The 14,011-nt window shown below is 36.0% G+C and overlaps 1 protein-coding gene across 1 annotated transcript in view; it reads left to right on the top strand.

Moving 5' to 3' along the window:
• The window catches only part of adamtsl3 (ADAMTS-like 3), a 244,317-nt gene that overhangs the window by 131,941 nt on the left and 98,365 nt on the right, over positions 1-14,011 (top strand). Inside the window, exons 5-6 of the mRNA XM_067445136.1 lie at positions 6,520-6,565; positions 8,932-9,168. Coding sequence (XP_067301237.1) covers positions 6,520-6,565; positions 8,932-9,168 — 283 coding nt within the window. The remainder of the gene's footprint in view (positions 1-6,519; positions 6,566-8,931; positions 9,169-14,011) is intronic.

The following is a 14,011-nucleotide window of genomic DNA, read 5'->3' as shown; positions in this document are numbered from 1 at the left end:
GGTATAATATTCATCCTGAAATGCAAATGTGCTTTTTTTTTTTTGCCAATTTTATTTTCTTGAACCTTAAAACATAAACTTTGTTGACTGGTAAAAAGTAAGTTTGTTAACTTCGTAATTGTAAATCGTGAAATGTCATACTTTGTCCTATCCCATGTTAATATGACATTTTATCGGATGTTTCTCCTAAACATGTAAACACTATGACACTATTAAAATATAACTGTCTCAACACAGCAAATCTGGCTCAACCAATGGCATTAGACTGTCTGTTTTTCTTAAATTTTCAAGTCTAAAGCCCCGTTCACACCAAGCACTACAACTTTAATGATAACAATAAAGATCCTATTCCTAAATTCTAAAAAACATTCTAAATATAAAAGAATACCATATTCCACATGACAACTTTAACAACAACAGAGGAACAATATCACAAATCACTTTCTGCTGATGAACGGTAAAAATATTGACAGCCAATCAGAAAACCATCCTGATTTAAGAGCTCAAACATTTAAAGCGACAGAGGACAGCAAGTGATTATAATAAACAGAATGTCACATCTATAGTTATCTTTTATGGTTATTGTTCTTGGTGTGAACGGACCTTTACTCTCTTTTACTCAGTCGAAATAAGCTCAAGTTGTTTTCATGGATCAATCCGTTGGAGACGATTCCACTTATTTTGGTAGAATACGTTCCTTGCCTATTCTGCCCTCTTGTCATACAATTGTTGCACATAGGTTTAAAGAGCTCCAAGATTTAGACCTGCAACTACACGATTCTGTTTTCAATTGACACTTCCATGGATATTCTGATTAAATATATTTTTCTGCAAGCAGCGTGTACGGTAACACTTAAGTATGGGGAACAATTCTCACTTTTAACTCACTGCTTATTAGCTTGCATATTGGCTGTTCATTAGTACTTATAAAGCACATATTAATGTTTTATTTTGCATGACAATATACACCCCTCAATCAAACTTAATTCCCAAACTGAAACAAACTTGAACAACTTCCTTACTAACTATTTATAAGCAATAAATTAGGAGGTTATTGAGGCATAAGTCTTATAGTTAATAGTGAATATGTGTTCTCCATATTAAAGTGTTACCGTATAAACTGTAAATTGCTATTAATTAATTATATTATAGTAGTTTTACCGGAAACATTTACTGTATTTGGAGAACTCTTTGATGTGTGAAAAGGACTCATTTCAGCTGCATTTGACGTCACAGCTCGGTATAGTTTCTAGTGAAGGATTTGGAACTGTGTGTGTTCTTGTGGTTAGCCAGTCAACGTTGCCGTTATGTCATTTACTGCTCCATACTGATTAGTCACATGCTATTTACAGCTCAGGTGATTGGCTCCAGACCCGAGAGAGAAACTGCATATTTTTTTCTGACCGACTGCCATTGAAATAAATGGGAATGCTAACGGATAGCGCTCTCCACGTGTATCAGACCTCGCTGAGACAAACAAAGGAATGTTTTAATAGTGCCACAGTGTTTACACTCTTTGTGGAAATCACCCAATGATTGGCTTGTCTCTGCGCATTAAAATTGGGATAGATATCTGTTTGTTTTTTTTGCATCATGTTGGACACAATCATGTTTTTGCAGCTCACTGCCCATTACTTCATTGCTGGAGGGTAGATGTCAAAAGCCAAAGCAATACTCATAGAAAATGCAAGTCACGCGCCATTTAAGCCGCAATACTCATTTAGAGCTAATTGACCGGTTAGATCCAACTGAAAACAAGAGAAAGGGCCAATTACGCTTTGGGTCTCATTGGAAATGCTTCTACTGACCCTCAACGTAAAATCGCTCTCAATGATTTCCTTTTAACTGCTTCCTGCATGAGGATTATTTTTTCCCTATGAACATTCAAACAAAATGCAGATGGGGTTTTAAGTCACTTTGAATAACGGTCCCTGCTAAATGGATGAATGTATGATACCCTTCAAAAGATTAGGGTCTGTAAGATTTTTCATGTTTCATGTTTTTGAATGCAATCTCTAATGCTCTCCAAAGCTGCATTTGGTTGATCAAATTACAGTAATATTGTGAAATATTATTACAATTTAAAATAGCTGTTTTCTATTTTAATATATTTAGAACATGAAATATTTGTGGAATATCAAAGCTGAATTTTCAGGATCATTACTGCAGTCTTCAGTGTCACATGATCTTTCAGAAATTATTATAATATGCTAATTTGCTCAAGAAACATTTCATTTTAATATCAATGTTGAAAAAAGCTGTGCTGCTTAATATTTTTGTGGAAACCACATGACATTTCAGGATTCTTTGATGAATATGAAGTTCTCAATTGCATCATTTATTTGAATTAAACCTACATTTCTTTACTGTTGTTTTTGATTGATTTAATGTGTCCTGCTGAATAAAAAAAACATTCTTTAAAAAAAAAGAAAATAAATCTTACTGGCCCCACTTTTAACATGTTATTAGTCAAGCTTTTGTCTCTTGTCTTATGTACCGCTGCATTTCTGTAGTAGCTTTTTGGTTTATAGAGTTCTTGAGTTTGTTTGACACGTGGTTTGGGTATTTAAACAAAAGAAAATCTTGTATTACTCAATCAAAAGATTTTTTTTCAATAACAAATTTGACATTTGATGCTATTTCATCCAGAGAAAAATGTCTTGCACAGATAGAAGTCTTTGCAATATTAAACAGACCATCATGAGTTTGCTGTGTGCTACTGGAATAACCCCGCTCTCTTCCTCCTTTTGTTTATTGTCAGTAGAACTTTAGAAGTGCTCGAGCAGCGGGCCAGCTTGTGTTGTGATTGGGTTCTGCTGATTACAAGAAGATCTGGAAGTGATTCCACAGTTGATTATGTGGTCAGCGAACAAAGACGCCCTTTCTGAATCGTAGCATCCGAGCAATATCACTTGCACACAGGCCAGAGCACCTGTTAAAGAGCACTGGAGTAGAAATAACTGACATCTATGCTTTAGAGCAGAGACAGCTCTGGCCCTAGCTGACCAGAGATTAAGAGTTTAAGCTAATAAAAACACATGTTGCATTATGAAGTACATTTTATTTATACTATAATATATTAAGCTGTTCGTTTGAACTTTGTATTCATCAAAGTGTCCTGAAAAAAGAAAACGCTTTAAGAAATGTTTCTTGAACAGCAAATCAGTATATTAGAATGATTTCTGAAAGATCATTGGAAGACGAGTAGTGATGCTGAAAATTCAGCTTTGTTTCACAGGAATAAATTACATTTTAAAATGCATTCACATAGAAAATATTTATTTTAAATTGTAATAATATTTCATAATATTACTGTTTATACTGTATTTTTCATCAAATAAATCCAGGTTTGGTCTACACAGATTTATTTAAAAAAAATATATATGTTACTGACTCTAAACTTTTGAACATTTGTTTAAAATTGCATGAAATAAAGCTTGCGTAGCAAGAAATATATAACAAATTGAACCTAATGTCAAGATGCCTTGTGACATTTCCAGCGACAACAAATTTGTCTGTCCACACAGAACAAGAAACTGCTCTGACACGATTGCAATCAATCAGGGAAAAAAAGCTGATTTTTAATTTTAATTATATGTTGAGCAGCCTCAGATTTCACTTTTTTTCTACCCTATTATAGTATAAAACTATAAAATAATAGAAACAAACTGATTGACCAATGAATGGCAACAGATAATGAGGGGTGAAGCGGAAGTAAAGTCTTCTCCAAATCTCTAATTATCAAATGACTCATTATTTGATCTAACTCCAAATGTTAAAGGGATAGTTCACCCAAAAATGATATTTCTGTCATCATTTACTTACCCTCATGTTGTTCCAAACCTGTATAAGTTTTTTTTCTGCTGAACACAAAATAAGATATTTCGAAGAAATACTTGACGAAAATACTATGGTAGTGAATGGTTGCTCTATCTGCTTTGTTACAAACATTTTTCCAAATATCTTTTTAGTGTTCAGCAGAACAAAGAAACTCATACGGGTTTGGAACAACATGAGGGTAAGTAAATGATGACGGAATTTTTATTTTTGGGTGAACTCTTTAAGGCAATTTAAACAAGCACTTTTTATTTTCAGGATGATAGCTGGAGACTTCTTCCTGAATAGTGAGGATATGTTATAACAATGTAGCATAATAATATTTATAACGTGGAATATTATTGCTGTTTAACTTGTTTAACGCAACCAGCGTGACATAATGAAGCAAATGAAATACATTTTAATCAGTGATACTGTCTACACTAGATGTGGCGCAATGTGACACAACAAATTCCTGACAGTATACTGAAGCCCTGTTCTATTTATGACTTACTTCAAGTGATGTGCTACTTCTCTGACATGGAGAACCAATGGATTTGCAATGGTCGCTTTGTTGCACCGCAACGTAACAACAGTCACATCTAGGGACACAGTTACTGTGTTTTTTTGTTGTTTTTGTGTAATAGTAGTAGTAGTATGCAGGGTGCAATGCATGCTATGGCTGCTGGATTATGGCAAAATCATAATTACAATATTCAATATTGAATAAACGCATAAATATTGAAATCACTGTTATTTAACACAATTGGTGCATGATCAAAGTCTTATTTCACAATATGAGTAATTTTAAATGTCAGTGAAATTTCACAGTTATTGACACTTAAGCAAAAACTAATACTACACTCTAAAACATGCTATGTTGTTTCAACCCATTTTTGGATCAAATATGCACAAACTCAAAATTTGGGTTTAAAAAATCATTTTAAAATGAGTATACCGGTAGGTGAACTAATGCACACTGTACACATTAATTTTCAGTTGAATAATCATAATTAAAGCTACTAAAGTTATTCAGTCAAAATCTGTGCGTAATTCTCTTTTGTCATTTGTTGTTTGATTATCTTTTAATGACAGACTGGTTTAATAGGCTGCTGTCACTTTAAGAGCTGCACGGATTCAAAATACTGTGACACACGTGTTTGCTTTCTCAACTGTGTACGTTTACTTAAAGATCCAGTGGGATCTATTGACAGAAATGCAATGTAATATACATAACTATGTTTCAGTGGTGTGTAAAAACCTTACATAATGAATCGTTATGTTGTTATTACCTTAAAATTAGTCATTTCTATCTCCATACAATGTGGGTCCCCTAACAGTGAAGTCACCATTTTGCACCATCATGTTTCTACAGTAGCCCTTAACGGACAAACTGCTCTATAGAGCTCTAGCTACTCTAGGCTGTCTCAGAGGACGACATCTTTGTCCTGTGTCGGCCACCGTAGCTTCTCTGTGCTTTGAAAGGGTGGGGGAGCGGTGGACTGAGCCGTTGTTTGCAATTCGCAACCTCACCGCTAGATGGCGCTAAAATTTGCACTCTGAACCTTTAAGACATAACCCACTGTGTTTACATGAACAGGCCTACTCTTTTAAAAGGCATTTTGTCATTTTGTGTGTTAGCATTTAGGCGTGTATCCAAAGCCCATTTGATTATCCGCGTTTCGGCCCGGTGAACAGTGTACCTTTTGTGGCTTAATGTGCTTTTAATGACACTGTTTAATATTAAACAGTGTGTAGCAACAGTAGACTCATTTGTTTGGCTGATTTTGGATGTTAAGTTTGGCCTTTTAGGGAGGAACGAAAGTGCACCGCTGTGAAGGAAAGGAAGGTGCGCTGAACAGAATGCGGCAGTGGCACAGTTTGACCTTGATTGTCTTGTTTTTTCATAATCGTCGGAAGCCAAATATGATTAATCGCACAGCCCTATTGCATTCTAAGAAGTATTCTCTAAATATTAGCTAGTATTTTATCCCAAAACGATTTGCTCAAGGACAGGATTATTGCAGAGAAAGATTGAGATCTTAATAGCATCTGGTTGCATCTTCCCTCCATCCCTCAGAAGTCTTGTGATGTGAACCTCTTCTATTTAGGGTGACTGCTGATCTTCTGAACTGAATTAATAAGATGAAATATGATAGGCTAATGTTTTTAGGCTGAGGTAATAGGACATTTAGAAAGTCAATATCCTGTTGTCCTTCTTTCCGGTTTTCTCCGTATTTCTGTCTCTAAACATCCTTTTTTCAAAACACATTGCTGCCAATTTCAAACAGCTGTAGCTGGATTGATGCTTTTTGGTGCCTTTAGATATAATCACAAGTTGCAAATCAATTCAGATATTTTTTTATTTCCATGCTCATCTTCTGGCGGTGTTGTTGTTATTACCTGACTGGCAATCTAATTGAAAAATATTTCACAATGGGAAATAATGCTTTTTGTCGAGGGAATTTATTTTTTCGATATGCTGTTGCATGCATTCATTTTATGTTCTCAAGAAGCACACAAGCAGACAAAGAACCTCGCAAACGAGTGGGGAAAATGATCAGCAGGTCTAAAAATGATTTCTGTAGAGATAAATAGTACGGCCTTTCCTTTCCACTTGACACAAAAGACGGAGCAGCAGCACAAAGAAGAACAATGACTCTGTAACATATCTGATTTTGTTGTTTTGTGTTTGTTCGACAGGAACTGTGAGGGCCGAAACATCCGCTACAGAACATGCAGCAACACAGTAAGTCAGTGTGATATGTTATAAGGCCCACTAGGAGTCTCTATCTGCAGAAATACTATAGATTTATATAGCATGCATAAATGCATAAAATTATACAGATGCTCCTTGCATGTTTATTTATTAGATATTTTGACTAATTTGGTCATTCTTCCAGTTGCAGCTTCATTTAACACTAATCATTTTGTGGACTTCCTCAGATTTTACCTGAAAGTTAGCTCAGAAAAAACTACAAAAGTCAGATTAATCCCAGTTCACTCAAGGGGGATTTTACCTGTCATAAATTCATGTGTATTTAATTTTGCAGTGTACTTTAAATATTTTTTCAAAGTATAATATAGAATTCTGTTTGCGTTCTTATGCAAAACATCTCCGTTCTTTTGCGAAATATTTGCGTTACCCTAAGAAACTTAACATTCGCTCGCAAAAGCACCTATATGTTAGCCTGGTCCTATCAGACTCTCATACATTTCATTTGTACATAGACTCTGGCCACTCTCCAGTGACGAGCGTTGACTTCCTTTAAGGCGGGTACTCTGTTGAAGTTTTAAACTATTGGATCTGCCAAGAAACCACAGACTGTAGCGCACTACATCAACGTCATCTTTCTCGGCCACTCTCTCTGTTTGTCTATTGGACTGGTTAAATTTGATCTGAGAAAACCAGAGAATATACCGCAATCCCAGACGGAGTACTGAAGGAAAATATAAATTGAGCGGAAGTACGTAGGAGGGTGGAGCCAGGCTACATAAAGCTTTCCCTCCAAACTATTTACATCACAAAAGTTTAGCGAGAAATGCAAAGTTTCTTTAGGGAATGCATAAGTGCTGAAATATAATTTTTAATCTGTAAGGAGTCCGTAAATGGAAGTGAAGTAGAAACTAAAGTAATATAAGATTTTCTGTGCATTTTTCCTCTCAGAGCAAAGTGCGACGTAAATTTTACATATGTAATTTTAGATTTATATACATACAAATTTTACATATGTGTGCATTTATTATTTTATTATTATATAAAAATGAAAGGATTAAAAGGCATTTAAGGGTATAAATAAGGATGCTAAAATAAGTTATAGGTCTAATTGTAGTTATGAAGTAATATTTTTAAAGTATTTGCAAATAATATTTTATTTTAAAATGTGCACATATTCACTTTTATTCACATGTTGAAAATGCAAACGTTTCTTGTCTCGTTAAATTCAGGCCTTAAATTAATCGCATATTTTCAATTTATAGCGGTGAAATATCATAAAAGGTTGAGCAGTTAGATTATATTATTGCTGAACTTTTCTATCGTAAATACTTACATCTTTCCAGGAACACTTGTTGTGCTGTGACAGTGACAGTAAGACCCGCCTTCTTTATTGAATGGCCATCTTGATCATTTTGACATTGATGAGCGCTGTTAGACCACTGAGGCAGAGCATCCAAAAAATGTTACTTTTAAAACTCTTTGTCATCCTAACAACAAACAGCATTTTATTTTTTATTCATAGCTCAGACAAAAGCATTGGCTCTGGTCCTGGTCGTGTCTGGTCATTCAAATGATTCACAAATCAATCTTATACTCCTACTTAATCTTATGGCTTGAACACATAAGATTGTTTTAGAATTGATTAGTGGAATCAGAACCAGAATTCAGTCAATAGTCCCCAACTGCTCAACAAACTCATTTTGAGTGCTGTTAGATGCCCCTGCGTTTCAAGGACTATTTTAATCAAAAGCCAGTGTTTTTCTTCTATTGAAGTGGTTTCATCTGAAATGACATTCCTCCTTCACCCACAATTCCAATCAGAGCCATCTGGGAAAGATTCCCAGCATAACATTTATTCTATTTCCGTCAAAACAGTGAGAACTGATGCTTGGTCTTCCCTGTCAGGCTTCATAATTGCCACTGATGAGGTTCGTTGTTGAATTGCTCTTTTTATTTCCATTACTGATCCTGACATTGAAGACTTGTCATTTGTAATCGCTCTATCCGATGGAGACGCTTCAATCTCAGGCATCACTGATGATCTTTGCACATGGGGGTTTCTGAGCAGATCGAATGATTAAATGAGTTCAGAGTCCCAAGCTGTAGAGGAAGAATTGTGGCTTTCTTCAGTTCACATGAGATGACATAGGAAATATTGTTTTTTCAAAACATGGAGGTTTGCCACAGTTCAATTGCACTGTCACCATTCATAAATGCCCCTGGTCATCTGCATAAGCTTTATGATGTTATTCGTATGGTCATAGAAAATAATATTTCCAGTGTCATTGTCAGGTCAGCTGTTACTTTTTGCTCTTTTAAGATGTCAGTGTTATTATATTATAGTAAAAGATGTGAAGAATATCTGATAGCCACCAAAATTTCTTTCTACCAATCAGGACTGTCCTCCAGAGTCAGGTGACTTCCGGGCTCAACAATGCTCCGCCCATAATGATATCAAGTACCAGGGACAAACCTTTGAGTGGATACCTGTGACATACGACCCTATTTCACCCTGCGCCCTACGATGCCAGGCCCGTGGAAAAAGCCTGGTGGTAGAACTGGCACCCAAAGTGTTGGATGGCACTCGGTGTAAAGCGGACTCTCCTGATATGTGTATCAGTGGGATCTGTCAGGTAACCATTACTGAATGAACTTAATCTATTTAAGCTGCCAGTGATACATCATTTAATTTTGAAATATTAGTGGATTACCTTATAAGAGTTGCCAGAATGGCCATTATAGTGAGCATTAGCTTTATTCCATGTAATCCAGAAAATTCTGTCATCTTTTACTCACCCTCATGTCATACCAAACACACACGACTTTGGCTACTCTTTGAAACATCAATGAAGATATTTTTAATGAAAGCTGAGAGGGTTCTGTGTCTCTATTGCAAATCTAAGTAACCAAAACTTAGAAGAACCAAAATAAAAGCACTGTCAAATGAATCCATATGAATCGAAGTGAAGTCTTGTTAAGAAATACAACCACTTTATATGATGTATACGTTTAATTTATGATTTTATTCACCATTCTTCTAGAAGCACATATGTGAGGTCAGGCACTGATGTTGGATGAGAAGGCCTGGCTCACAGTCTCCGCTCTAATTCATCCCAAAGGTGTTCTGTTGGGTTGAGGTGCAGGCCAGTCAATTTCCTCCACACCAAACTCGCTCATCCATGTCTTTATAGACCTTGCTTTGTGCACTGGTGTGTAGTCATGTTGGAAAAGGAAGGGGCGTCCCCAAACTTTTCCCACAAAGTTGGGAACATGAAATTGTCCAAAATGTCTTGGTATGCTGAAGCATTAAGAGTTCCTTTTACTAAGGGGTTAAGCCCAACCCCTGAAAAACAACCCCACACCATAATCTCCCCTCCACCAAACTTTCCACTTAGCACAATGCAGTCAGACAAGTACTGTTCTCCTGGTAACCACCAAACCCAGACTCGTCCATCGGATTGTCAGACAGAGAAGCATGATTTGTCACTCCAGAGAACACGTTCAGTGACAGTGTGCTTTATACCACTGCATTCAACAATTTGCATTGCACTTGCTCGGCCATGAAAACCCATTCCATCAAGCTCTCTACACACTGTTCTTGAGATAATCTGAAGACCACACAATGTTTGGAGGTCTGTAGCTATTGACTCTGCAGAAAGTTGTCGACTTCTGCGCACTGTGCGCCTCAGCGTGCACTGACCCCGCTCTGTGATTTTAGCGTTGCTTTAGTTCCTAATTGCTTCCACTTTGTTCTAATACAAATAACAGTTGACCGTAGGGTATTTAGTAGTGAGGAAATTTATGAACAATATTGTCCAATCCTGCACACAGAGAAGTTAAAACAACACTATATTCATTCAATACACGTGCACTTCAAGCCGAAAGTAATATAAGAATTTTTTCGGTACAAATACATGTATGGCTACACCCCTAGTGAACTCGGAAACTCAATTGCACGTGCATGAATAATAATAATAATAATAATAATAATAATAATACATTTTATTTGTATTGCACTTTACATTTGGAACAAATCTGATGAGTGAAAACCAATGTTTGTTCTAGCGCATGACACATGATGCACACACAAGCTTCTGTGTTTACCTTATGTGATGCACTCTTTAAATGTTTTTATATGTGAATAAAAGCATAAAATGAGTGTTTTCATTTATCATAATTAAATCTCTTCCCAAGACTTGAATTAAACCACTCGATTCCTTTGGATTCCTTTTTTAATGTTGTAATTTTTGGTTACATGGACTTTCAATGGTGGAACAGAAACCTCTAAGGTTAAGTTACAAATCTTACCGGTAATTTGTGTTTCGAAGATTAGCAAAAGTGGTATGTGTTTGAATCGACATGAGCGTGATTCAATTATAACAGAATTGTAATCTTTGTGTGAACTCTCCTCTTTAAGGTCTTTACTGTAATGGTGGAGCAAAATGACTTGAATCTATAAAAAAAATCATAGGTTGTTAAAAATTATTGCAAGTATATTTAGTAATGTTTATCCACTGGTACAAGAGAAACAAGAACTTTTTCATGTTGACCATTGTTTATTTGCTTGGTTTTGGCTGTTTTTGTACTTTGTTTCTGGCTTGGATTTGTGAGATGTCGTAAAAAAAATGGCGGTCTAGCGGAAGTAGGAGCTCACCAGGTGCACTTGAACGCAGTATGAGATGGCAAAACTCCCAGAAAACCAAAAGTTCTGTTAAAAACTGAAATCTGAAAATGTTATTTATACATAAGCCTACATAAGTGAGCATTTACAGCGCTTAAGTTAAGACCTCTGTCCTTTAAAGTACAGTCTAGGCTTGTTGATGAGGTGAAAAACATTCCTCTGAAGCCAGAGTCGCTGAGTATTTACGAGGGAGAATTCTTGACCTTTTCAGTTCTGTTCTGACATGCATTACAGTAATATTAACACAATGAGAATAAGCTTTACAGTTTTATCCATTTCTTTTCCTGATTATATTTGGATCAGATTGGAGTTACCAAACCATCTGCTTCTGCCATAGTATCTGTCTTTTTTATTGCGTGTCCTAAAGCTTAATATTATTGTTTGGTGGTACTGACGCCAACAGGTTTTCCATTCTGGATATTTCTAACTGCGCAATTCACATTTCCTACAAATAGATTTTTTTTTTTAAACTTGCAGCTAAAATGAAAAGGTAATGAAATAATGACCAAAAACATAGGAAAACCATCTCTCTTTTTCAGTGTTACAAACGGTATGTGGGGTTTTGAGGTATATTTAGGTCAAGATTCTGCCAGATTAACCTCAGTTTTGTGTGAGCAAAAGAGAGAAAGAGGCCAAATAGACAGAAAGACATGGATTGAGTTTCCATTTGACCATGGCTCCAGTTTAGGAAGTTAAAATGCAGGATTTCCAAAAAATAAGTTACTTGGAAACTACTGTACAGTAATTACTTCTGTTGAAAGCTTTCATATATATTAGGCTTGATTTAGCACTAATATAGCATTTATTTCACAAATAACTTTCAAGTGGACCTAGAGCTTGAATAACTGCAGTGTTTTTATAGTTTACCTGGCTATGTGTGATGTGCTTACAGAAATATTTCACCCAAAAATAGTTCACCCACTGGGTAAAGTTATAGACCATTTGGGTGTTTGCAAACATTGATTATGTGATTCTACGAAATCTAAGAAGAGTTCTAAGAAATGTCAGAATTACTCAATTTAAACTCAATATTCTCTCTTTTCCCCCTCAGAATTTCAGGTTTATTTCCCCCAAAATTTGGGCCTGCATTTTTTTAAAAATATTTTTAAATATTACCTTTATAGAACATTATAGGTTTAAATATTATTTCATGCTGTAACTATAAAGATATTATGTCCCTAACTGATTTCTGGCATGTGTGCAGGACCTCTCAATATGAAGACCATCTTTTTTTGCATTCCGTGTCTGACATCCCAAGGCACAAGGAATGTTTTCTCCCCTATTCTGTGTATTTTGCCCATTTTCCTCCACTTGTTACCTTTATTTTTCTGCCATCACAATTCGTGCGGAGCTGCAAATGACGTAACTTTGACGTCTGCTCAGAAATAGCCACCATGGCTAAACATTAGTACTAAACAATTTCGTAGTTGCATTCGCACAGTCAGTACACTTTCTTCTTTGTGTGAGAACGACGTTGATCGCTATGAACCGCACTGCTCTGTGGAAACGAGCCATTACATCCTGCTTCTATGGTTGTTGTGGGGGACTTTTATTTTGACATAGCGACAGAGTTTTACTTTGATGCCGCTGAGGACCTGAGCACACAGCGCTCCCATTCTCCATCTGCATTAGTTCATGATCTGTTTACTGGTCCTATCTAATACGTTATTTGATAGAACTGTTAAACAAAGAAAGGTATACAAAAAAAATAACAGAGCGTCGCTAGTTGAGCATAAATGCACAATCATGTTTCCCTTGGTCCCTTCAAAGTCACATTTGACTTCCTGTTTAGCATAAAGTTTGAGAAGTGTCTAAGGTTTGGCGTCGGCCCATCTATCGCTATTTTCCATATTCATGCAGCTCATTTAGGGAGTAAATATATAGGTAAGTTCCTACACGTATGGTACAACTCAGGGGCGTTGCTAATAATTTTGGGCCCTATGAAAGAATATGAGGTTAAGCCCCCATCATACCAAACATACAGGCCAACTTATAGCGATCAAAAATCGTTGTCAGCCATATATATATACACACACACACACACAAATATACACACTGGTCAGAAGGTTGAGAATGTTACAATTTTAAAATGTTTAAATATTTAAATGGCTGACAACGATTTTTGATATATATATATATATATATATATATATATATATATATATATATATATATATATATATATATATATATATATATATATATATATAAATATACACACACACACACACACAAACACAGTGCCTTGCGAAAGTATTCGGCCCCATTGAACTTTGCGACCTTTTGCCACATTTCAGGCTTCAAACATAATGATATGAAACTGTAATTTTTTTGTGAAGAATCGAAAACAAGTGGGACAAAATAATGAAGTGGAACAAAATTTATTGGATATTTCTAACTTCTTTGATATGCCATTCTAACACCTGGATATGTTTATTTTTGAACCATTTCATTCTAGATTTTGCTTTATGTTTTGGATCATTGTCTTGTTGGAAGACAAATCTCCGTCCCAGTCTCAGGTCTTTTGCAGACTCCATCAGGTTTTCTTTCAGAATGGTCCTCTATTAGGCTCCATCCATCTTCCCATCAATCTGAACCTGTCCCTGCTGAAGAAAAGCAGGCCCACACCATGATGATGCCACCACCATGTTTGACATTTGGGATGGTGTGTGTTCAGGGTGATGAGCTGTGTTGCTTTTACGCCAAACATAACGTTTTGCATTGTTGCCAAAAAGTTCAATTTTGGTTTCATCTGACCAGAGCACCTTCTTCCACGTGTTTGGTGTGTCTCCCAG

The sequence above is a fragment of the Pseudorasbora parva genome, chromosome 1 (assembly GCF_024679245.1).
Source record: "Pseudorasbora parva isolate DD20220531a chromosome 1, ASM2467924v1, whole genome shotgun sequence".
Classification (NCBI taxonomy): domain Eukaryota; kingdom Metazoa; phylum Chordata; class Actinopteri; order Cypriniformes; family Gobionidae; genus Pseudorasbora; species Pseudorasbora parva.
The sequence above is the reverse complement of the archived record's forward strand: the minus strand, read 5'-3'. Positions and strand labels throughout refer to the sequence as shown.